A 25,659-nucleotide genomic window follows, 5' to 3' on the forward strand; every position below is an offset into this window, starting at 1 on the left:
TTGGTTTCTTTCCTTTGTTTCTCACTTCTCTAGCTTGTTAGTAATAGGCGATGAATCTTACTATCTCCCTATGCCGAGTCTGTTTTGCCCGTTACCATCATTACTGCGTGATTTTCTCGTCCTTATCTCAACCTTTGAGCCCTTTCCACATATTTTCTCCCCATTCCTCTTTGAGGAGGGGGAGGGAGAGAGCGGCTGTGGTGGAGCTCAGCTGCCCACTCGAGCGGAACCACGACAGTGTCACCTGCCACCTTACTGAGGGTACGCTCCATCCCCTCATCTAGGTCATCAGTAAAGGTATTAAACAAGATAGGCCCCAGTACCGACCCCTGGGGGGCACCACTTGGAATGGGACGCCAGCTGGACTTAATTAGCCACAACCCACTGGGCACAGCCCTCCAGCCAGTTCTGTACCAGGAGAGGGAGTGGAGGGGCAGGCACCAATCTGTCCTCTTTAGAGACCAGTGACAGGACCTGAGGGAATGGTGCCAAGCTGAGGCAGGGGAGGTTCAGGCTGGACATCAGGACGAGGTTCTTCACCAAGAGGGTGGTCGCACACTGGAACAGGCTCCCCAGGGAAGCAGTCGCTGCACCGAGCCTGTCGGAGTTTAAGAAGCGTTTGGACTGTGCTCTTAGGCACATGGCCTGAATTTTGGGGTAGACCTGTGTAGTGCCAGGAGCTGGACTTGATGATCCTTAGGGGGCCCTTCCAACTTGGGATATTCTATGGTTCTGTGGTTCTAAAAATCTGTGACATATTAACCAAGGTGAAGAAGAATTTAAGGAAAAAGGAGGTCGACTCCTTTATTACCTTCTCAATGTAATAATACATTAAAATGTAAATTCTCCATATATATTTTTCTTCCTCCTGTGTTTGCCTTTGACATATAACCAAGACAACAAGAATGGGGTAAGCTGCTCACAAACTTTTTTTTTTTTTTTTTTTTTTAAAGTTTACACAGTTTGAAGTGTAAGATTAAAAAACGATGACAACAACAAAACAGATGGTGGCTCACTTTTTATTATTATAGCCAAACAATACACATGAAAGAAAAAATTCTTAATACTACACTGATATTGGGACAGATGCTAAAAAGCTACACGTGTTTCAGTTTTCTTAACAAAAGCAGAGACTGCACAGCATAGATTGCATTGCATAGAGATGGTATTCACCATCACTAGGTGTTGTGTACGTGATGTGACAACACAACAGCAACATATCCTGCTGTGTATTTTAGCACAGCTGATACAGAATCTTATTTTCAAAAAAATTAAACCTTTCCTGCCTTAACTTAAGTATCGGTGAAATTCAGAGAAATTTTTCTCTGCTGGGTTGAAGAGGTATCCTTCAAACAGAGTATTGCTTTCTGTTCATTTAAATATATTTATCACCAGCAATATATTCATTTTTATGAAAATAAATAGATATAATTATCTCCAGGTCAGTAGAAAACAATTTATTCAACTATAAGGCTTTCTTGTAACTAGTTTTTCATATTAAAATGGTATTCTCTGGTATCAGTAACACTGTCATTGTTAGAAGCAAGACTCTTGCTTTGCTTCAGTTTGTGTCGTTTACTTTTAATAGGCAAAAATCTTGTGTTTGTGGACAGTGTTTCTCCCACATCCTTTCTCTAGCGTGTTAACGCTATGAAAGCCCTTTAAGGTGCTATCAGTAAATTATAAAATAAAGATACCTCCTGCACTAAGGTCAAGGAGGTTTACAAGTTTTTATAGGACATAAAAGTACCTCCTGCACTAAACTGCACTAAGAGGTTTCTGAAGGATTTGCATTTCGTATATAGGTTTCTTTTAAGACATTTATGTAGTGTCCAGTGGAATAAAGAGCACCACAGGTTACTTCAGAAAAATATATTCTGAAGAGCTGACAAAGTACGTTAAAAGTCTATCCGGTTTTCAGTCATTTTCTTTTAAAAAGAGGTATTGGCAGTATCCGAAAGACGTTCAAATCTACAGTGTTACATAGGCACTGTCAGCAGTAGCTGCGATAAAAAGATGGAAAATGAAGGTGTTGTGTAATGGAAATGAAAGTCATGTCGTGTGATTTCAGAAGACTGTGTATATTCCATTCCTTCTGCCAAGCTTGCTATTTATCATGCTATATACATACACATATACATGCATATACATAGAGAGAGAGGATAATAAATAGAGAGCTAAAAATATCAAATAAAAGTACTTAAATATATTTAAGAAAAACAAATTTGTTTATTTGACCTAAAATATCTTAAAATACCTATACATGAAATTTTATATACCTATATGAGATACTATTTACTAAATTGTTTACAAATAACAGAACAGTGTGCAACAAAAGCCTCTGGAGAGTAAAAATTAAGTATGTTGAAGACTACGTGTCGGACCAGAAGGCTGAGATTTCTTTCTTAATTTCCTAGGAAGAAAAAAAAGACAAAATAGCAGTAAGCACAAATGAAAGCTTAAGAACACTTTCTATTACTACAAAAATAAATAATTTGTAATACATGGTTAGTAATATTTAGCAAACAGTGTGCTACCACCATCACAACGGCCTATTACCCCTTCTAGCTTCAGAGGCATCCTTATACATCCAAAAGAGAGAGGAGGATATCAACTATATGGATCTCTCTCAGCAGCAGTTTCACAACAATTAGAAAGAAGAAACAGTTCCTGAGAAGCCACAACAAGCTCAAGTTAATTTCTGGACTTTGAATAATTACTCCTTCAGTTCTCTCTCTCTCTCCATACAGTAGAGCACGCTCCTGACTAACTTGTACCGTGCACTCTGAAGAGGAGAGATTTGTTTGCCGAAGCTAAAGGAAGAAATAGAAAACCAAGAAAGCTACTTAACTTTTAATACTTCAATTAAATGTTAAGTTACAAAAGTTCACAGGCCATGGGATAACATAAATAAATCCCTTCTCGAGCTAAAAGATCTCATTTTTTTATTCAGGAGCGGCCTCCCTGAATCTAAATAATCCTCTCACAGGCAGAACAGAGTGTCCGTTCTAACTCTTTATCAGATGTGGAAGAAGAGAGCGAGGTGACCAGTGCCTAAAAAAAAGAGGCACTCTCTTTTTAAGGCAGACTGATCGGCACAACACATTTTATCTGTTCTCAAGCACGAGCAACTCTAAGATAAATGGGTTCAAGGATCTTCAATGTGAAGAGTGAATATCCAGCGTATACAGGGGACACCTGACTGGGACCATGGACGCCTCACGCAGATTTCTGAGGAGTTCGGACAACTCAGAAATCATCTTTTACAGGAAGAGACCGGAGAATTCGACTCAGTGTAAAACTGGCACAGGCAGAAATCTCCCCAGTGACAGATGCTCAAGGGCATTAGTTAAAAAGAGATCAGAGTGTGACTAGAGAGAAGTCTCAAACTGTTGTTATATACTTAAATTTCTCTCCAAGGATGGAACAACTGCTATCACCGTGCATGACTGGCTGTAGAGGGAGAGAGAGCAAGTGAAAGACTTAGAAAAGCACCTTCCCTTCGTAGTCCTCCCGCTCCCAAAATGGTTCTCAAGGAAAACTACTGACAGACTAAGGTTAACTGCTTTGAAAGGGCTGTGTGGGTGGACCCATTCATTGTCTTCAAGTTCAAGCTTTTTCCTGCAGAAACTGCCAACAATTATGCCAAATATAACAATGGTTTTGCAAGATGGAGAAACGTCTTCCAGACTGAAAGGGAGAAGTCGTACTGTTGTTGTTGTCGTCTGCGCACAGACAGCTAAGCAGTAAGAGCAATGCTAAACAACCACGATATTCCAGAACACACAAATACTGCCTAACAGTGACAGAAAGTGCTAGAATTCAAAACAAAAATTACCTCCACCAAATCGGTTTTGTCGTAGTCTTCTCGATGGTTGTAAATACACTGAATAATGACTCCATACACTTTTTCCAGGTGATACATGTCCAATCTCTTCGTTATCTTAGTGACAAAGCGTAACAGTTTCTGAAGACAACAATGGAGCAAAACAACAACTTTAGAATAGTACAAGATCCTTTGAATACGCTCTGTATGTTTTCGGACGTTGAACAGTAACAATACAAGTGACATCCTACTTTTTCTTTCATTATTAAATAAAATGTGACACACAGATTAAATATCCCATGAGATTTCAGCAGGGAAAATGAGTTAATTTTTCATCGTTCAGAGAAAGGAAAGGCTGAAATTTCGGACAATCTTTTACTACTAATCAATCTATCCCATCGATGGTCGTAATTGCAAGTCGACTGCTCCCAAAGCAGCAGGGAATGACACGATCCTCGCTGTAGGACAGCTGCTGCCACAGCAAAGCCACTGTTGCAGTTCATTCGAGAAGTGTTGCAGCAGCGCAGGGCACTGTAAAAAGGCTGCAGATCTTGTAGATACAGCTGTGCCAGCTGGAAAAGGAAGCACCCTTAGGTGATTACCTTTACCCACGTGTGCCATGCCTACAACTCTGCTGGCAGAACAGATTGCTCAAACGCCCAGAGCAAAGGTGGATTCGTTTGCTCAATCCTACCTTTAAATTCAGGGGTGGGTAAATAGCAAAGTGACTGCTTGGAGCAATCACCTCTCTCTCACACAGTCATTTCTATTACCAAAGATGCAGAGATGATCACCTCTGGCACAGCAACAGTGACGAGCTAGTGGCAGCACCTTCTTCCACTGCCACAGCTGTCCATTAGCTGTGTGAGCCTGCGAGTATGTAGCTGCAGACGACCAGAAGCAAATGGTAGCCTACAGAAATCTAAACGAGCTGTGGAAACTAAAGAGTCACAGTGCATTACAGGCTGAATTATTTCACTATCTATATGTCCTTCCAATTAATTGTTTTAATTGGCATTGGTTAACAATGGGATTAATTTGCAATTTCACATGTCACAGGAATATGCCCTATTTGAGCATTAAAAGAAAGCTGAAATGAGACATACTTTGAGCTCATTGCGATCCACGATAACTACGTAGTCTGTCTCTGCAGGAACTTTTACAGTGTTCTCATCCCTTGTCTGTTGCTGGTCTTCTTCCCAAGAACGTTCAGGAGTCACCGCTTGAAATGCCCAGGAATCTGGAAGGACACAAATTTCTTCAGTCAGGTTTTCTGTTTATCTAGAATACAGTCTCAGTGAAGTATCCTGTACCTGCAGAACAGTCTCCTTCTGCAAATACAGAGACAGAATTGTTAGCGTCTTCACTGAGAAATACTTGGCTTCTCCCTTCTTTCCAGCTACAGTCACTGCTCCATGAAAATTAGAAACTAAGACCAAAAAAAGCAAACAACAATACCCACAAACAAACAAAAAGCACTCCTGAAAAGGTTAATAGTGGAAAAAAAGAGTCACGCTGCCAATTCAGGTTAGGGAACACATCTTAGAGTACAACATAGGGCTTAAGTCTCCTATTCCACATGTTACTCTGGATCCACGCATCTTGAAGGGCAGCTTTTTCACCTAAGCTGCTCGTTATTGGAAAGCACCTCGTACAATAAAAGAATGGCAGTGACTGTCAGTGACTGCTGGCTTTCAGTTAGGTGCCATTAGAAAAAAACTGACTTTAGAATCAAAACACCAGCACCTACAGAAACATGTGGGCTTGGCTTGCACAATTAGAGGAGCAACATCATTACGGAATAAGCTGTGTGATGATTTTTGAGAGCTGTAACAGAAAAAATAGAGTGAAATTGAAGGCTAAAGCTAAGAAATAGTGCAATCCTCCTCAGCAAGAATAAGGTGCTAAAGGATCTGTTGGACTTCTCCCTTACCATTTGAACTTGGATTTTCATTAGTTTTAGTTCCCCATCTTGGTGTCGAATATCCACAAAGCTTAGCGCTTTCCTTTTCAGTGTTCAGTTTCACTTGACATATGTCAGAAACATGTTTTTCCACAAACTCTTCTTCAGTACTATCGTTTTGGTCACCTGTTGGTACTCTGTTCTCTTTATCAAATTGAGAACTCCTTCTTCTCTTTGCTGCAGCACGCGCACAGTTGTTCCTTCTGCGCTTTCTTTCTGACGCACCTACAAAGAGACAGCATAAAAAAATAATCCAAAACAGAACCAAAAGAATTCTTTCTTCAAAATCCATTATCTTCGTCTTACTTGACTGACAAGGAAAACAGAGAAACTGAGCTGCCACTGCCTCTATCCCTACATATGCTGAGAAAAGAGTTGAAAGTTCATGGGGTCAGTTTGCTATTAAGATTAAAAACAAGCAAACAAACCACACACAGCTATGGAATTTCATTCACTAAACAGTCACTTTCACGATTTTACGTGCTGAGGATTCTTACTTTGGATGGGCAGTATTAATCCAACGTGAGGTTATTTGATAAAGTCACTGTCTTACTACATGAACTAATACAGATGAACATCATAAAAGCCTCTGGAAAGAAGCTCTCCTTCGAGTCTGGTATCAAGCTGAAGACTTCCAAAGCTGAATACGTGTTTGGAAGAGTTTAATTAATGAGACAATTTTAAGGGAATATTCAAAGGAGAAAAAACGGGAAGACTTATACCTCGTATGCTTCCTGATTCGGTAAACCTTTTGTGAAAAAACAGACTTTGTGGTTTTGCCCAACATTCGTAGTACCCATCTAGTATTGCAAAAGGATATGTGTGGAGTCCATGGCAAAATTCCCACTCTCACTAGTTAGACTTCCCTCCTTCAACTGGGAATCACAGGATGAGGTAGCTAAGATTTTAGCATTTGGGGAAGGGAGGGGTGGAGTGGGGGTAAAAATACCATTGTGCATAATTAAAAACTAGTTAAGTATTCATAAACTGCCATCCACAATGTTTTTTACCTCAAGAATTAGCAATTCAGGGGCGACTAAATGTCAATTGGGCCATCGAAGTTGTTTTTTTTTGTTGTTTTTTTTTATATTGTAAACCAACTTTCTTTGAACTTTAATTCATAACTATATTGAATGAATGACCTCTGGATTTCTCTCTCCCATTTTGAAGTAAATTTGAAAACAAAATACCTCTGGCATAAAGAGCCAGGCATCAGAGACACCTGTTGCACCTCAAGAACAGAAAAGGTAGGAATGACAAGAGCAGCTGAATAAAATGCAACTTGCCATTAGAAATGGGTGTACTGGCATCTACAGGTGCCGCTGCCATCTCCTCATTTTCATTACTCTCTTCATCTGCTTTGTCGTCTTCAGGAGCAGGGTTCTGCTGTGGTGACTTGGAGTTGTCGCATGGAGCACACGCTGGAGAGGTGCGACCTTGCAACAAAGAATAGATACCAAAGGTCTTCGTCGTGCATTTTCAGTTACAAATGCAGAGACAAGTCTTAAAATCCTTAGCGTTAAAGCACGTACCTCTTTTCTCACGAGATTCTTTAATTTGTTCACAAAGTCGTCCAAACTCTGCCTCCATTTCGTTCCTCACCATTGAATATGCAGTGTCTTGCAAAACATAGGCTCTGTGACGATCTGAAATTTTACAGACTTTAACTGAATGTTGTCTACCAACCAATGAAACTGTTTGGATCACAGAAAAAAATTGCTTTCTTCAGAGGTTGGTTCCGAAAGGTTCTCTCAGTGAATATTTTCAGCATAACAACATAGAAGTTAATTAAAACAAAAGCACTAGTTCCTTGGGAACACTTATATCACAATTCCATGCCCAAGTAGCAAAATGATCAAATATTTACAATGTGCTAAGAGATGTTCTCTGTGGACGTCCAAAATCATCTAATCCATCCGAAGTCTACTGTCCGCACACAGCATTTATCCATCTCTACATTTGACAGATTTTTTAAACTAGGGCTAAAAAGCACATCCTCACCTGCAGATCTTTGATCCGGGTAGTACTCTAAGGCATTGTTACAGATTAGGTCGATGTCCTTCAGATAGTCTCCTGCAGTGAGGTACTGGCGCGAGTCAATTTTCGTCAGAACTGTTGAAAGATCCATCGGCTCTTTAATCCTCGTGGCATAGTCAGGTACCTGCAGGTCAAGTACAAGCATTCAGAGGTTTTCTTAACCTTGCACACTGTCTGCCAAAATTATTCTGAAAACTTTACATAAACGACTTCCTAAAAACTCTGAACATTTGCGATGCATCGGAAGATGCCGAAATTAACCAGTTTGCTTCTCAAAAATGGGAGGGCTCTTTCAACTGGCATTAGAGCTGCTAGGAGAGGACAACAAGAAGCAGGGAGGTCAGAAGCACGTGCATGGTAGAGAAGAAACTCTGAGGGTGGGAGATTCTTTTCACTTTGCTTCAGAAAATCACAACAGTGAAAGCTGAGTAAGCCATCCAACATTCTCTTTGTTGTCGACATTGAGGAAAAGGTGCATGCATTGCACCTGTGAAGTACCTAGTGCAGGCATCTACTTTAGAATGAGATAACTGGGCCCAGAGGTGCTGATTTCTTCCCTCAGACCATAAGAGGAGCCTAAGGACTAGTTCAGATGAGACATATGGATCTGTCTAGATTTTTCACAGCTCAAGAACCTAGGAGAAAAGGGGAAGAAAAGCCAGTGGATGCCCACACAAAGAGGACTTCGCTGATCCGCAGGTATATTCAAGTTACATCTGTCTTTGAAATATACGCCCCTAGTTTAGGCTTATCTAATAAATTAAGGAGAAAAAGGGCTCTAAGCAGCCAATCGGAGGAAAAAGAAAACACACTGCACTTATGGTTGATTCCTATTGAGGCGTTCCAGATGAAACAGAGAACAGGATCTCAAAACTTATTTTTACAAACTGCTGCTCCTATTCCTGTTCCCACAGGAACTCACAGTCCAATAAAGGGCTTTAGACTTCATTAAAGTAGTCCTGTAAATACTGTTTGTAATTATAAGGAAAGATCTCTGCGCTTTTCAGTGCTGTGACGTGCCTACATATCAAAGCCTTTTCACGAGCAAACTGTGTTGGCATTTGGACTAGCTTTTTAGCATGAAACCAGGGCTTTCAGCGAACAATCCGGTAAGAGACATTTGAGAGTCAGCAGAAGTAAAAGCACTGCCTCTGCTTCTTGCAAAATCCCAATAGTGCAGCCCTAAAAATGAAGTTGAACCTTCCCCAAAACGCTGAGAAATACGAACACTGAGCAGTTACAGACACACACACATCAGCACTAGTTTACCTTCTGGGGGTCAACGGGCTTTGCAAATTCCCTGAAACGTCTGTCAGTGGCAAGTCTGTGAGTAACGTCCCTCAAGAAAATTCTAAGTTCACGCAAGGTATCCTCCTCTTCCTCCTCCAGCATCACTACTTCTTCCTCTTGTGGCTTCCGAGGCTCAGCTGCTGGTGCTACAGGCACGACTTCCAATGTCCGATGAACTTCAATTAATCAGGAAAAATTAGCCAATTTACAGTACTCAAATACAAGCATATGACAAATTACTGACAGAAAACGACCACCAAAGCAAATCCCAAAGAGCTAGCAACTTAGATAGGAAAGTTTTAGATGTACTTCTTATATCCTCCTCACCTCTTTTCTTTACAGGAGGCTTAGCCACTTGATTTAGAATTAGGTCCTCAAAAAAAGCTGCTCTCTCTGCCCTACCAGGCAACTCAAGATTGAAAACTTCTCCAAATTCCTTATTAAATAATTTCTGGATCTAAAGCAGAAGGAGGAAAGACATTTCAGATTTAAGGCCACAAAAACTCATATTCTATTCCAAAAAGACGAGTACTTTTTAAAATTAATAAAAACCTGAAGAACACACACTGGAAAAAGTTATCTTCCTGGCCTTAAAAGGCTACATGCTCACAGGCTGGCACGGCAAATTCAAGTATCACCTTTAAGAATCACCTGGAGAATTAAATCTCGGTGAAGGGATTGTACGCTACACTGATAAAGTAATGGCTTTCACCACATCCAACATCGCTTCCTTTGTATTTACTTGCCTCGCTGCATCCTTTAGTTAGAACCTTTATGGCTACAGAGGGAAGAGAAAGGCTTCAGCAGACAAGTGAGGGCTTTTTGCTGAGTTTTTATTTCTGTACCAAAAGGTGTCTGAAGTAGCTAGTACCTCTACGTCTTCCTCCATTTTCAAGTTCTAGTATTAAAAGGTAGGTAAGTGTCCTGGTTTCAGTCAGAACAGAGTTAATTTTCTTCCTAGTAGCTGGTAGAATGCTGTGTTTTGGCTTAGGATGAGAAGAGTGCTGATAACACCCCGATGTTTTAATTGTTGCAGAGCAGTGCTTATACCAAGCCAAGGACATCTCAGCTTCTTGCTCTGTCCTGCCAATGGGCAGGCTGGGGGTGCAGTAAGAGCTGGGAGGGGACAGACCCAGGACAGGTGACCCAAACTAGCCAAAGGGGTATTCCATACCATCTGACGTCATGCTAAACAATATATAGGGGTGGCTAGATGGGGGGAGGAGGGCTGGATTGCTCAGGGTTAGGCTGGGCATCGGTCAGCGGGTGGTGAGCAATTGCATTGTGCACCACTTGTTTCGTACACATTATTAGTAGTAGTACTATCATCATCATCATTATTGTTATTGTTATTATTGTTATTATTATTTTCCTGTCTTAATAAACTGTCTTTATCTCAACTCACGGGCTTCACTTTCCATTTCTCTCCCCCGTCCCAGAGAGGGAGGGGGGAGGGTGAGCAAACGGCTGTGTGGTGTTTAGCTGCCGGCTGGGTTAAACCACGACAGTAAGGAATTTCACTACTTATTTTAGAAGGAATTTAGAACCTGTGCAAAAACTTCTGTGGGAATTCAAGCACTTTCAAAGCAGTTGATAATAAACATGTCTAGGTAAGACCCGTTCTCTTCCCCCAATAACAGACAAAATAATCCGAATGAGAACAGTGTGTTCCTGTTTTGGGCACCTTCCCTTCATGTAAACTCTCAGAAGTCAGTGAAGTTCTGCATGTACTTTTACTGCAGTTTATTTAGGAATACAACTAGAATTCGATTCCAAAGTTACTTTAGCAGAAATTGGAACTCAGCTTTCCAGCTTGGAAAGCTTTGGCCTATATGAAGAAAGAAACTGATTTTTTTTTTTTTTTAAATCAAAGTGTTTAAATTCTCTACTGAATTGCATTATTAGCAGTTTACCCAACATAGCATGGAATGGCAGACTGTCAGAAGAAATCTCTTCAGTGAAAACATCCTCTTGTCATTTCAAGCACTGCATATTCTTGACTGAACCACTTTGTAGCCACCGGGATTATCGTATTAATTTATTATTTGCATGCGTGAGAAGGGGGTGAAAGTCACTTGCTTGACCTTAAGCAGATGCTTTCACAGTATTCTTTTTCTCTAAGCAAATTTTAAGAGATTTGTTAGGGTGCCTGAGTAATAACAGCATGCATTTACCAAAGCACAGCATTTTGATGCTGAAAGCATTCATAAATTACAAGAAACTGAAGAAATAGTAAGAAAAGTATTGACAAATACCTCTTCTGGGAGATCTGAGTGACCTACATCAGATGTAGCAAGCAGCAAAACTGGCGAAAATGCTGGAATGTTACGTAGTAGAGTTAGAAAAGTAAATTTCAAGGCAGGTCCAGCGTTGTCCCACCATGAATGGATATCTGGGACATAAATTATGCTTGGTGCTGTCTTCTGAGCATTTCGGATCAGCTAGTGAAAAGGAAAGCTTGGGTAAGAAAACTAAAACACGTAGAATAACCTGTTAATACACAGCTACATAGCCATCGGACTGCCCCATGAAATGAAACTACGTGAACAGAGTGGCAAGCATCCTTTCACATAAGGAATTTCTCTGTGCACCCTTTCAGATGATCAGTATTTAGAGAACTCTAGTCAGAAGATGGGAAGGATATATTCAGGCAGTGGCTAGACACCGTAGCTATATGGCCACAGCCACAATCATCGCATCACAAAGAAAGGAAATGTCCCTCTTATGGGACACATCAGTATTCAGTTGTGTAACACATCTGTCCTTACTTGGATGGCTCTCAAATGTTTCCACTAAAGGGAAAAATATTTTAAGGTAGTGATGCCAAACAATAAAATGGATTTCCTGCCTAAAAGTAAAAACACTGAATCTGTTCATTTTTTCTAGTTAAAACCACATCAGCATGCAAATGAAGTGTTTTGTGAATGTTAATGCTTTCATTGCACATACTGCAACAGCACAAGTTGTGTATGTCTGTGTGAAAACAAAATAAACAGAAGCCCCAAACCTTGGTTGCCTTACTAGTATAATTTAAAAGAAGGCTACAAAAAGCAGCCGACATGCAGTCTGATACAGAGCCATCTACTGGGAGCACACAGTCTTAGGAGGCAATGAGAACTACTTTCTGGATCCCAGTGAGATGAGCAGCATTTCTTTCCACAAAGAGATGTTTATTAGCAACACCGCCCAGCTTCCTGAGCTGCCAGCAACATCCTCACTGTAAAATTGGGTATGGAAAACGTGGACATGTACAACATCCAGACTGTTTGTGGTTCTGTCTAAAAGAAAAGGGGATTTTCAGACAGAAGCAAACATCCTAGCACACTAAAACAAGGCCACCTCCATTACCAATGAATTTTGCTCACCTTACTTGCAACTCAATTGATCCTTTACATAGAGCCAGTGAATCCAATGAGAAGAAAAAGAAAAAAGGTACCTGTCCGCAGATTTCTTCTGGCGGTGCAACCTTTGTAAGCAGAACAGAAAGGTCCAGGGTGTGAACGGGAAACTTCTCCAAAGCGTGCAACACCGCGGGTGCCACGTAAGAAACCTGGCCATACCCTTCTTTTCCTACTATTAACAGACGGGGCCGGCATGATGTTGGTTCGCAGAAAGCACTCCTAGAACAAGAGTTAAGAAAACAAGTTTATAAATGAGGTGCTGAATAGACACACAGATGTTCCAAGTACTTTTCCTATAGACTTTCTTTTCCCTCCCCAAATAATCCAAATGGCAGCAGTACATTAAATACATGTAACATTTCCAGTTAAGTTATTCAGTCATTCCAATTGTTTCATCTTCTTCCCTTGTGTTTCCTATACTTTACTAAACCAAGACTGCAAATTAATATCCCTGCAATCTTGCTTTACTACTAGGAAATAAATTTGCAATGAGCATTTGTTTCCCCACTACAATCAGGCTGTACCTTTGCTGGCTTAAATCAAAGATGCTTGAGACTTAGCCTTGCTCTAGAGGACAGAAAATCTTCTGGACAGCACAGCAATAGAAACGGAGAAAAATAACCGATCCTGCTGTGACAACATGATCTAACTTCCCAACTGTGGGCTTGCATGACTTCCATACTAAAATACCAAAAGATTGACACAACTTGGTGGCTTAACAAATAAAGACACCGTTCAAATTTTTCTCAAGGTGTTTTAACAAGCCATTTCTCAGTTTTCTTTCTGCTACATAATTCACTCCTGGTTTAACAATCCTGGAAAACAGAAGGGCAAAAGGTGGCAACACAAACCCATAAAGTTGGGGTGTTTTTAGCTAAAAGGACAGACAGGACATTTATGTGGTCTTGAGTCTTTCAAAGAATGCCATGGATTAAGTCAACGTGTTCTGGTAGTCTATGGATCACTTTGGCTTAGGAAGAGAAGCCTGGGCTTTTCAATTTGGTCATTCAGAGCAATTTCATTACAACTTTAGTCCCTTCACCCTTTCTTCTCGTGAATACCAAGCACCCCTTCAACACACAAACTTGATGTTACCCCTTCGTCTACCACCCCTCGCACTTTTAACAGCCGGAACTGTTTACAAAGACTCAGCAGACCTGAGAATTTAAACATAACAGGGATCTGTCTTTCTTTACCTGCTGAAACAGAGGCATTTTTTCTCTGGTCCGTCAGGCATTCCATCTTTTAATTCATCTCCAGAAACCAAGGATGCATCGTCATCACTGTCGAACGTATCATCTTGTAAAATAGGATTTAAATGGTCTGAAAGGCAAAAGAGGTTTGTTAACTTTCCTGAATAGCCCGTGTCTCTTTCTCTTACATTCATACAGCTTCTGAATCAGTGCCAAAACCCTTTCTTCATTTGAGAGCACACACTGAAAGCTATTTCCTAGAGTTCATCCCACCACAAATCTAAGGAGATGGCACAAGGCCCTACAAAGCTGTACTTAGTCCCACTGATGTGTACGTATAAGGTACGCTACTCTTGGTGATTTTTTTCTCCCCCTTAGAATAAAGGAGATTACGAACAATTTCTGCAGTTGCTAAATAGCTAAAAAAAAAACAAAACAAAAACAAAAACAAACAAGACCATTTCTTTCTGGGGGAGGTTCCCACAATGAAAGCACGGGAATTAAGGAGGTGATGGCCACAGAATTCCATTCATCTAGTAAGTATCAATGCTAACTGATCTCACATGCACGTGTATAGTACGATCCACAAACATTTAAATTAGGAGACTGGTTAAAAATGATGATAGCTAAAACAATATTTAGCTTAGACCAGTTATATTTGTATCCTGGTCCTGACATTCTTCAGAAAGGAATTAGAAACATTGACCTAGAAATGTTTCCCCTCCAAATATCTGAGTTTTTGTTTTTTAAAGAAAAATACGTGCCTTATACTTCAAGCCTCAAGTCAACCTCTACAAATGCTAATTATCTTAGCTGCCGTCAGAAGCAGGATGCTTCAGTAGAGAACGCATCGTCCTTTACTGTGTATTGAGTCATTCAGAGCTTCCATTTGGCATTTCAGTTTCGAATCCAGAATAAAACCTACGCGTTATATTCCAGACATGCCCAAAAGAAAGACACGCACATGCAAATAATAAAATTCTACCATCATTATGTCTGAAAGGTTTAAGTTGATTGCACAAACCACAAGTTTTTGCTTTAGCAGAATTATGAAGAAGTGGATGCTGTGGTTATACCTTGCTCTCGGTCCTTCTTTAGCGCAAGCTGTGCATGCGGGAAGATCTTCTGCACAACTTGTAAAATATTCTCTACTGATCTTTTAAAAAGTGGCTTGAAAATGGGTGATAGTGCTTGTACGGGTGAAGCCTCGATCCTGTTTGAAGCTGGAACAACCTTCTTCATAGCCATGAAAAAGTCCTTTGCTGTTATTTTAATAGAATTAACGTCTAGTTGCAACTTCTCCCTACTTGCATAAATCTGAGGATAGCATCGGCGCAGAGAGCACAGAGCAGCTTCAGTACATAGGGATTTGATATCCGCACCACAGTATCCTAACAAACAAAAATCAAACGTTACATCAGTCAAGGCCCAGGTTTACAACATGCAACATTTCAAGAATTTGTAATGCCAAAACCAAACAGGTTAACAGGGAGTTCAAAGTGCTACCGCTCTGCAGGGAAGTTTCACGTTGCTCACTGCCTGATATCCTGCACTTATGCAGCTGAAGCAGACTCCTCATCAAAAACCCTACTCTTGAGGAAGATACCCCAGAACCATTTCATGTTCTCAGACAACAAGAGGAACGACAACAAAGAGTAAATAGATGAAAGCATCTAACTCTGATTGCTAGGAAGGCGTGCCAGCTGCCTCCTTGACTAGTTGTGCAGCAAGGCACAAGAGCTTGGGTACTGCCTGGTACAAGCTAAGGTTCTTTACAGCTTGGTCACAAGCAAGAATCCACTTTGGTTTCAGTCTTACCAATGCATTTCTCAGCTAGTTCATCAAGCAACATGTCCGGTGGCTTAGGGGTCCAGTCACGAGTATGAATCTTGAAAATTTCTTTTCTAGCCTGGAAGCAAAATCATTGCATTTTAGCTTGTCCCAAGTTTTCCTTAAAAATGCCAACCAGAAACAAACAAACCAAGAAGCAAAAAAAAAAAAAAAAAAACAACAAAAACAACCAAAAACAGTCCTCCCTCAAAACCCCTTGTCTATTAATACGCTTTTCTTACTTGCTCAACTTTAAAGTATTTTACAGTTATTTAATATACACTCTGCATTTTCAACCAGGAAATTGAATATTTCTTACTTTTAACACTTAACTTTTTTCTAGGAACCTGCAGTGAAAGAAAAGGCATTTATAGCTTCAATAACAAGTTTCCAAAGTAGGAGACGTAAGGACACAGAGGAAAATACTGTAATGAAAAATTTATCCAGAAGCATTTATTTGTTGTCCAAAAAACTTCTCTAACATTTAGCAAGCTTTCATTGTGACAGTCTCATTAGTTCATCACATTTGCTTTTCAGTCAGTAAATTCACAGAATGCACTTCTGGCACAATGTCTCAAATTGCTACAATTACTATAAAGAAAATAATTATGACTCAAACTACTACCGCTGATCCGGGGCACAATCAAATGCAAACACGTCCCCTATTCATTCATAAGTGAAGGATTGAGACCAAAAACAACTTCATGATGAAAGCGCCCAAGTGGACTAAATAATTAAGCAAACAGGTACAACTTTGGGAATGAAAGGATTGATTACAGAACTAACTACTTGGTGGTATCATCCTGACCATATATATCCAGTACCAGATTTGCCCTCCACGGAACAACGCAGTGTCTCCACATATCACTCTCTTGTTCAAGTTGTCAATTTTTTTTCCTATAAAGTTGGACTTTGCCATGGTAGCACTAACGTTGAATTTAAGTTCTCACCTCTTTATTTGGCAAGTTGAAGAGGAACTCTCTGTCAAAGCGTCCCGGTCTTCGTAAAGCAGGATCTATAGAATCCAGTCTGTTGGTAGCTCCGATTACCACGATCTCCCCTCTGTTACCTACGCCGTCCATAAGCGTCAGAAGAGTTGAAACAATGGAACTAATAGAAAAATAGAAGTTTTACTTACTGGTTCAGTAAATTTTGTTACATTCCACGACTTTCTTCCATGAGTAGTCAAAAAGGACAAGCTTTAAGGACAAGACTCGTTTTAAGACATAAAAAACAGGTAAGTTAACACAGACCACATGCTGATACCAGGCTTAGTAAATTGGTTTCAGCTATTGTTTAAAATCACCTGTTTTGGCATTGAGTTACAAGTGTGCAGGATAAATTAACGTGCTCACAGTAAATTAAACAGGTCATCATCCCTTTTTTTTTTTTTTCTTTTTACTTCCCCAAAGATGAAGCAGATTTTATGTAGGTGCAAAACTGTAATACCTATGAATGTGGTCTTGTTTACTGGAGCGCACAGGAGCGAGACCATCTATCTCGTCAAAGAAAATAATTGAAGGTCGCATCTGATAGGCCTAGCACGAAAACACAGAGTAAAACAGCATTATTTAAAGGAAAAATGCACAAAAACATCATGGTTGGAATGTCATCTAAACTTGATTTTTCACTTTAGCCTCTGGGACCTCTACTGATAGAGCCACTGGAGTATCTGGCATGACTAACAGAAGACAGCAGTCTGTGTCAACCCACTGGATCCAGGTTACAGGAAGCAAATCGTTCCAGTAGTTCTTACAGCTGACATTCACAGCAGAAACACTGACATTTCCATTGCAGTGGGACAAAAAAAAACTAACAAAATACAAAAAAAGAGCAAGTTCTACTTAAAAACGTTGACTACAGAAAACAATGGTTTCAACTCTGACAGAATACACTGTGCATTTCAACCTTACCTGTTCAAATAACACACGAAGTTGGCGTTCTGATTCCCCCACGTATTTTCTCATGCAGTCCGAAGCATTTCTCATAAAAAATGATATTTTTCTGTCACTTCGGCTATATTCACTGGCAAGTGCACGAGCAACTAGTGTTTTCCCTGTTCCTGGGGGGCCATAAAATAGACAGCCTCTGCAATAATAAGAACATAATAAGAACAGATAGAAGTTCTGCGTTTTTACAACGTTTCACGAGAAAATTCATTTTTTTCACCCAAAGAAATGAATAAGGGGGTAACTCAAGTGTATAAAACCTTCAAAAGAGAGCATACTGTCCCAGAAGGACACTTCCAAAACTGCTGACAAACAGGGTGATTACAGCAAACCGGAGCCAAACGGGAAAACTTCAGCACAGAATCTGAGAATAGGCTGAACGGTGAATCACCAGTTTATTCTTCAGCGATAAACTGCATATTCTTGCTTTCACAATATGCAGAATCTGATAGTAAAGCATTTAATGCTCCTCTCAAAAGCATTAAGTTACTGGGTTTGGTCTCTCAGACCATCTATTGCTGATGGCAAGTGAGGAAGCCTAAAGCCAGAAGGAAAAGCGATGCCTTAGCACTCAGAGGAGAAAAAAAAAAAAAGAAAGCAAAAGTAGGCAGGAAAAACAACTGGGCTTCCAGGCAACATATTACAATTGACTTCCACTAGATAATCCCTTCTTGCTTACAAACTAATCAAGCTGACTTGTACATAAAACTGAGAACAAAACCACTCCAACCCAACTAACCCAACTTTTTAAAAACACCAGATGGTAAAACTTAAAATTTTAAGACGTTGCTTATATTTTTAACCTACAAATATTCTGGATTCTGTCCATTTTTAAGAAACCACTTTTTGCTACTACTAAAACAAATGTTCACCACTGCCAAAAATGTTGAAGCATGGAAGCATAGTGATACCTTAATTGAACTTTCTCCTGAAAACAGCTGACTTACGATTTACCACTTTAATGAGTTACCTTGGGGGCTGAATATTGAACCGCTGAAAAACTTCTGGATACAGGAGGGGAAAAATCACCATCTCTTTCAAAGCTGCGATGTGTTTGGAAAGACCACCCACATTCTCAAATCCAATCTAAAGAGAAATTCAACACCACAGAGTTTGTATGTTAAAGAAAGCAGCAACATAGATCAAGGTTTCATCAGAAATTCTCTCAGCACAACGGAAACATTCTGGGCAATTTTTGAAGTTGCTTTAGAGAAAACCATCAACAAAGGGAGTTGTAGATGGTGTAGATGGCACACTGAGATCTCCCATAATCACTGGAAACACTCGCTGACACGAGGATTAGTTTAAGACTTACCGCACTATCTATTTGCATTGCATCTCCCTGACTTCCTCCAACTTTCTTTTGATCCCTCTGAACTCTCTTTAGGTCCTGTTTCTGAAGTTTCACTCGAAAAGTCCTGATTTGAATTAAGGAGAAGTTATAAGGCTTGTTTTTCTTTAAGATACAGCTCAAAGATTTTTGTTTTTCATAGTAATGCCAAGCAAATGTAGAAGACATTAATTAATATATAGAAGACCTAATTAATTGACATAAACTTCCACAGTTCAATTTAGATAAACTTAAACATGGCTAAATATTCATTTGAAGGAGATTCATCCCTCCCCTGTTCTCTAACGACAGCAACCTTCTTGGAGATGTGCTCTCGCCGTCCTCACTGCTCTCACCACCCTCCTCCGTATCACATGTGCTAAGCGAGGGAGATGAGCAAGAGGATGTAGAATCACTGATGTCATCTGCACGTCTCCGTCTGCAAGCAAGCATATAAACCAGAAAGTTAAAAAGAAAATAGAGCAGATACTAAGTAACACCAAAAATTAAAGGAATTCCATCTCCGAATTTACTCTGAGATCTATTTTCCAGTCCATTGTACTCCTTAGGAATCTGATTTCAAAGGCCATGACATGATTTTCCTCGTGACAACTGTCTGCTTTCAAGAATGCTCAACAAAATATCTGGCAATCAACAGCATTCTCTACACACTAACTGCTTACAGAATCCAAAAAGCCTTTATCATGACTAAGGCAATTTATGATTTCATTTAGATCTTTTATTGTTTAAGGTTAATTTCATATAGAAACATTACTTGATTCCAAACAGAAACTAGAGTCAGTATTTGAGTGATAACTTTTTTTTTTTTTTTTTAAATCTAACGGAACTTCCATAAAGCCTCTCCCTCTAAATCGAATACAATTATTTTCGGTTTTAAGAAAATAATTTGTATCCTTCAAGATTAAATAGTCTGACTAAGATTTTTAAGGGGGGATTCTGGCTTCAGTTCCAGAACCAAAGAATTTCAGTTACAGAAACTCAGACACTACCTCCATAATCATCTTATCAGCGACCCACAAATATTGGATTTAAAACAGAAACCAACTTAAAAGTATCCGCCTCCTCCCCTCCAAATATTTCTTTCCTCTCTATCCTCAGACTACCAAAGTACCGGTCATAAACTTACTCTGCAATTACCACTAAACTGAAAACCCTTTGAAGCATTATGCAGTAAGGAGACTGACAGCTCTACGGATAAGTAAGAGCTATCACTAGCCATACACCAACCTGGCACGTCTTCTAGATTTTTGTGACCCAGCATTTTCAAGTGACTCTTTCTGTCTGACAGAACGGGGCTGGCCCGAGTTAGTCCTCTCTCGATCTCTTTGTCTTACTGAAAGGAAAGAATTTAGAATAATGATACAGATACAGTTAAGAGAGGAGGATATCAAAAGATAAAGAAAATGCCACGTGTTTCACTCATCCCTAATGCCAGAAGAATTTTTAACTGGTTTTGCTTTTCAGCAGTGCATGGTACAAGTGGAAAACTACGCCCTTTTTAAAGGTGAACTGAAAATCACAAGAGCAAGACTATTAAGTGTGATTAATTACTGTTATATCAAGGATACATAGCACTAAGTACGCCAAACAGCAAAGAAATACAATGTGCACAGGACACACGTGTCTGCTAAAAACAGGGAAGTTCATGTGCAGAATGAAGGTACAGAACTGAAATAGAACTGTGTGCGCAAACACGTGTATTTGCATTCAAAAAGTTTATCTCACTTATGTGCAAGAAATAAGGTTTTCAGAGAAACTGGGCGTTCAACCTACTTTCCATAGGAGCTTGGTAGCGGTCAACAGGTTTCCTCTGTCGACGGTTGTAACGCCTTGGAACATCTTCACCATCATTTTCTTTGTTCTCACTTCCTCTTGATGTTTGTACTGTACCACAAAATGACACCGAATCGTTACGTACTTTTGCAAGTTATATGAAATCCAAAAGGCATTACACAGATGCCTGTAAGTTTTATTATTATCATTATTTGAATGACACAGTGGATCCTGCAAAACCTTAAGATGAATTTATGCAAGTCACGTTTCAGAAATCACAAATCCTAGCAGATGAGCATGCATCTAGACATTGTTCTGTCCTCTCTGAAACCACTGATGGACTTGTCGTCAGCCTCAGCGTTTAACAACAGGCAAAATTCTGTCATATTGCTTAGCTAAGATGCAGATCTTCTGAAATCAGCTACTTCAGAAAGTCACTTCTTAGTTTGAGAAAGTATTTAATGGAAAGGGTTTTAATAATCTGGAGTGCTAAGACTAAGCATAGTCATCTAAGTCCAAGTCGAACTCTGCCACAAATTCTGGGAGCAATAATGGGCCAGACACAGGCTTGAAGCTCACCAATGAGAAAACAATGCCAAATGCACCCAAGTTTAGTCCATTAGCTTCTGTCAAGTAACCTGAAGTTGTTTCATGAAAGATGGTAAAATACACAAGAACCAGAGTGCAATTATCTACTGGGTTCTGCTGAATATCCTCTCACGTTAACAGCAGGACACCGAGGAAGGAATGCACATACTCCGTTGACCTACCTGTTTGCCAAAAGGACTTTTTTTTTTTTTTCTTGGAAAGCACTGCCCTCTTTGGTTTTTATTTGTTAACCCCAAAGGTTGCATTGCTTTCTGAATGCAAGGTAGGTGCCATGGGGTATACAGACAGCACACGGAAAACTGAGCGATCAGGAAATGAGTTTGTGATCACTACCATCTCCAGTCCTTGATGTTCCAACACTTCTATCACAAAAGCATGAATTTCTCTGCTTTATTGCTCCTCTAACCCTTTCCTTTGTTCCAATAACTTCCTTTAGAACAACACTGACACTTTCCTCACTCTTTTCTGGCGTATTGTTCATTATAAAAGTATAGTCTAGCTCTTTCCTGATTTAAAATTGTAGTTTGCATTTTGATCATCAATTAATTGCCCCGGGCTCATTTCCCATTCAAAGTGCTATTTAATATTCCTCTCTACAAGTCCCTACTGCACAGCTCCCTGAAACCCACACACTTTAACCAAGCTTCTCCCTCTAGACTGGCCCCCGCCTTGTATTCAAGCTACTCTTACTAAGACTTTCGGCTCACGTTTTCCTAACTAAACCTCCAAAGGAGTCAACTCTGCTTCTCCCTTACTAGTCCACGGCCCAGCCATTCTTCCTCTGAAGAACTTCCCTCGGGTTCCCACCTGCCACTGTGCATCTCTCTGCTCCTCTGGGCCTCTGAAGGGAGGAGCAAAGTCTTTTCTGGGGCTCAGCCTCCTGTCACTGTCTCTCTGAGCTCCTTTGCAGGTGTGCAGGTGAGCTCTATCACATAATCTAACTCGTCAGCTCATCTAATGCAACACTCTTTTCGGTCCTTAAGTACAGTCTTGCCCTGTTCTGATCTGTTTACAAAGCTCCTACGAGGATGATCTAATTTACTGCCTTAATCACAACTAACATTCTTCTTAAAAACTGTAAGTTTTCCCATCACTTCCAAGTTAATATGGCCTTTTGTGGCTTAACCTCATTCCACAAGTCACTGAGTACCCAGATGACAGCTCCTAATTACAGGCCCTGACAGCAGCTTACGGTGACTGCCTCCTAAACGCAGAAATGCACAACGCTATCTTCCCTCCTGCTGAGCTTCACGCTTGGGAGGAGCTTTTCATACACATCTGGCAGCCTATCTATCTTGCTTCCTGAAAATTCTTGCTGTGCTGCTCAAAACCATGAAAACTGTCACGCTCCTGCTGTAGCGGTATCACCGTTTCGCATGCTGAGTAATGCTGTCCATTTCTTTCCATTCCCACCTGTCTACAACCATCTGTTGCCTTTTATCTTGTAAGCAGTTTGGAAAAGTGCTGTATTTTTTTTTTTCACCTGTTCTGAGCTCACTACAGTACAGCCCTAGAGCTCATAGTAAGGCTTGTGAAGTCAATAGCAACACAGAATTTTTACAGAAGACAAATACCCAGTAGATTAGCTTGTTTCAGTTGTTCAAGACAAGGCTTTTGGTTAGAACAGAGTAAAGAAAACTTAAAACCAGAACTCACCAATCTCATCTGGACTGCCAGGTCCAGTTCTTTCAAAGTCCGACCTCACACAGGTGAAGATATCAAGGTTCTCCTAATTCCAAGCAGCAAGAAAGATCGGTCACAAACGTGCAGCAAAACAGACGTGCATACACATACATCCACTGACAGACACGTCTGTCTGTTGATGCTTACACAGAAACATTATCGAGGCACCCCGTATACACACAAAAAATAAATTATTGCACAAGATGACAGAATGGGAATATGATTGCGTGCACTCACAATCAGTAACAAGAATTTCTGCTCTAAACCAGGGCTCAGTACATGCAGTGGTTAAATACTTGCCCAGATACAAAACTGAGTGCATTAGGTAATCATAGGTTAATAACCTACAGCGTGACAGAACCAAGGAAAAAGAACTACCTTTCTAGCAGACATACCAAAAGAAATCATACAGGCGTGTGAGAGATGCTAATAAAAAGTACTGTGGACAATTCTGGATTAATTTCACAGCCCTGGGCAACCAGCTCTAGGTGTCCCTGCTTGAGCAGGGGAAGGTTGGACCAGGTGACCTCCAGAGGCCCCTTCTAACCTCAACCATTCTGTGATTTGAGAGAAAAAAAAAAAAAAAAAAAAGGAATTCAGAGCTAAACAAAAAGCTATGAAAGTAGGTTATCGGGAAGTTTTACAATGATGTGCCTATCATTCAAAAGAACAGTAATTTAATAAAATAATTTAATTTAATAGAGCAAAACTAAGACAGAGGAAGTATGATTGCTGCATACAACTTTAACATGGGTTCCTCTACAGACAGGGGTTTATTTAAGCTCTCAGGCAAGGCCAGCACACGAACAAATATACATAAAGTAGCCATCAGTTCATTCAGCTGGAAATTTGAAAGGCTTCTGAAAACTCTGCTGAAAACTCTGGGAGCAGTTTGCAACCAAGGAAGAATTCTAAAATGCAAGTTAGGTCAATTAAAGAAAACAGCTCCGTTTGCCTGTAACAGATGATTAAAGCTACATGATACTGGAGATTCTTTGTGAGCTCTCAGGAAAAAAAAAACGTTCAGTCAAAATTTGAGCGAGTGACCAACACAGGAAGCTATGCACTGCCTTTTGTCAAGCTTTCCAAGTAAGTGCGTTCCTTCCATGATGAGAAATATGATTTAGGAGTTAACGATAAAAAGCTAAACAGCTTAAACTGCCAAGCTGATGGAAAGCACCAGGCTTTTTGCATATTCAGTCCCCCAGGCAGAGCTTTTAGTAACATTTGCAGTAAAAACCCAAGTCCAAAACAGCTGTTTGTAAACAGTGTCCATTCAAAAAGCAGAAGGCAATTCAGAAACTGGAGTGGAAGACATGCATTTCAGCATCTCCCCGTTATCCCACGTCTTCTGCAGAAGATGCTTCCTCCACTCTTAAAAGATACCTGGAGCACAACCGTATCAGTAAGACATGAAGACATAACCAGAGAGCAAGACCAAATGGTAGTTTAGACCACACTATTCTTTGGAAGGAAGTTATTTCAGTTCAATTAAAATTACAACTAAGTTACTTCCCTACGGGAAATACTCTACAAAAATGGCAAACTGACGGAGTATTTGCTCTGTCATTTGTACCTCAACATCTTCCCAACGTCTTTGGCATCTACGTATCTGCTCCATTTCATCCATTTTTTGTAGCACAACTTCCGCAGTACTAAGATACAAAGTTGACGTGTAAGATCAAAATTCGGTATGTATGAAAAAAATAAAACAGCACACATAATCAATAAGTGATTTTAATGTAGTATGCACAAAGCAAAAGTCATTGACACTTAGCCAAGATTTTAGACATTACCAAAAAATTAGGTCAAATCTTTATTTTTGATAGAGATTTAAGAACAAGCTTTTGAGGATTTGCAAACATACGCTGTTTTCAGGTTTATTTTTCCCTCTTACTGAGCACATTTAAAAATATATATATATTTAAATGCAGCAGGAAAAGAAGAATTCTGACATCCTAAGAAGATGTTATAAAAAAATTATGTCAACTTTTAATCCTACTTAAGTTGCTCTGCACAGTAGCAGTAAGTCATTTTTTGTTAACCGAGGAAAGGCTGTTTGTTCTTCTCTACGTGGGAATCTAAGTTTCGTGTTGTAGAAAATGATGAAATGAAAGGAAAGCAAATTCTGAAGCAGAAAACAATTTTGGCTTCAGAAAGAGAAATAAACCACTGACAGAAGTGCAGAATCGCTAGGACTACTTTGCTTTGACTGTATCAAACCATCCTCAGTTTCCTAACCAAGCATTACATTCACTTTTGTGAGTATGGAAAAAAAAGTTCATTAAAAATGATGGCACTTCTGATGCTAAGAAAACTGCCAAATGGGGAAAACTCAACTAATTGAACTCTCAAGGCCAGGAGCAGCCATACCTCTTTGCTGTCAAAATAAAGAGCAAGTCGAGGCCAACATCATGCCATAGCGCAAAGGCTTGCTAAGAAAGATCATTTTAAGATGTCTGCAAGAAAAGATGACTTACTTTGTTATAAATTTGTCAAATAGAATAGACGAGTTAGGAGTAGAGTACCGACTGCGTCGGACTTGACAGCTGCGGCGCAGCTCCAAGTCCCTGTTTTCTCCGTGGACTCGTCTCACAGGTTTTGCACCAGCTCTACTCCTCAATGTTCTGGTGACTGAAACGCAGAAACAAAGTATTTTGAAACAGTGAAGATGGGATTCTCCTTATTTCACCGTTGCTCTTGTAAAATGTAAACAGACAAACAAAAAAGGCACCCTGAAGTGGATTGATTTTT

The 25,659-nt window shown here is 40.0% G+C and overlaps 1 protein-coding gene across 1 annotated transcript; it reads right to left on the bottom strand.

Annotated features, from left to right (window-relative positions):
* Positions 1-1,011: 1,011 nt before the first annotated feature.
* On the bottom strand, positions 1,012-25,536 carry LOC309875659 (ATPase family AAA domain-containing protein 2-like). Its single transcript, XM_082755329.1, has 25 exons — positions 25,386-25,536; positions 24,482-24,560; positions 22,879-22,951; positions 20,614-20,724; positions 20,068-20,173; positions 19,136-19,258; positions 18,805-18,907; positions 18,460-18,575; positions 17,454-17,628; positions 16,990-17,078; positions 16,491-16,650; positions 15,529-15,619; positions 14,787-15,101; positions 13,714-13,840; positions 12,553-12,736; positions 11,372-11,557; positions 9,444-9,573; positions 9,096-9,292; positions 7,791-7,950; positions 7,322-7,435; positions 7,076-7,225; positions 5,760-6,014; positions 4,933-5,066; positions 3,839-3,967; positions 1,012-2,413 (listed from the first exon to the last, which is right to left on the bottom strand). Exons 2-25 carry the CDS (start codon positions 24,533-24,535, stop codon positions 2,372-2,374), a joined length of 3,324 nt encoding a protein of 1,107 aa, XP_082611455.1. The 5' UTR covers positions 24,536-24,560; positions 25,386-25,536; the 3' UTR covers positions 1,012-2,371.
* Between the last annotated feature and the right edge of the window lie 123 nt (positions 25,537-25,659).

The sequence above is a fragment of the Aythya marila genome (genome assembly GCF_965140915.1).
Source record: "Aythya marila genome assembly, chromosome: 2".
Lineage (NCBI taxonomy): Eukaryota > Metazoa > Chordata > Aves > Anseriformes > Anatidae > Aythya > Aythya marila.

Excerpts from the sequence above, each read along its gene's own strand:
- LOC309875659 (XM_082755329.1), bottom strand. The coding sequence starts at position 24,535 with ATGGATGAAATGGAGCAGATACGTAGATGCCAAAGACGTTGGGAAGAT. Across the intron at positions 22,952-24,481 it reads GACGTTGGGAAGATGTTGAG|GAGAACCTTGATATCTTCAC; the intron begins GTACAAATGACA and ends GCTTGGAATTAG. Across the intron at positions 11,558-12,552 it reads CAGAAGAAATCTGCGGACAG|CTGATCCGAAATGCTCAGAA; the intron begins GTACCTTTTTTC and ends CCTTTTCACTAG.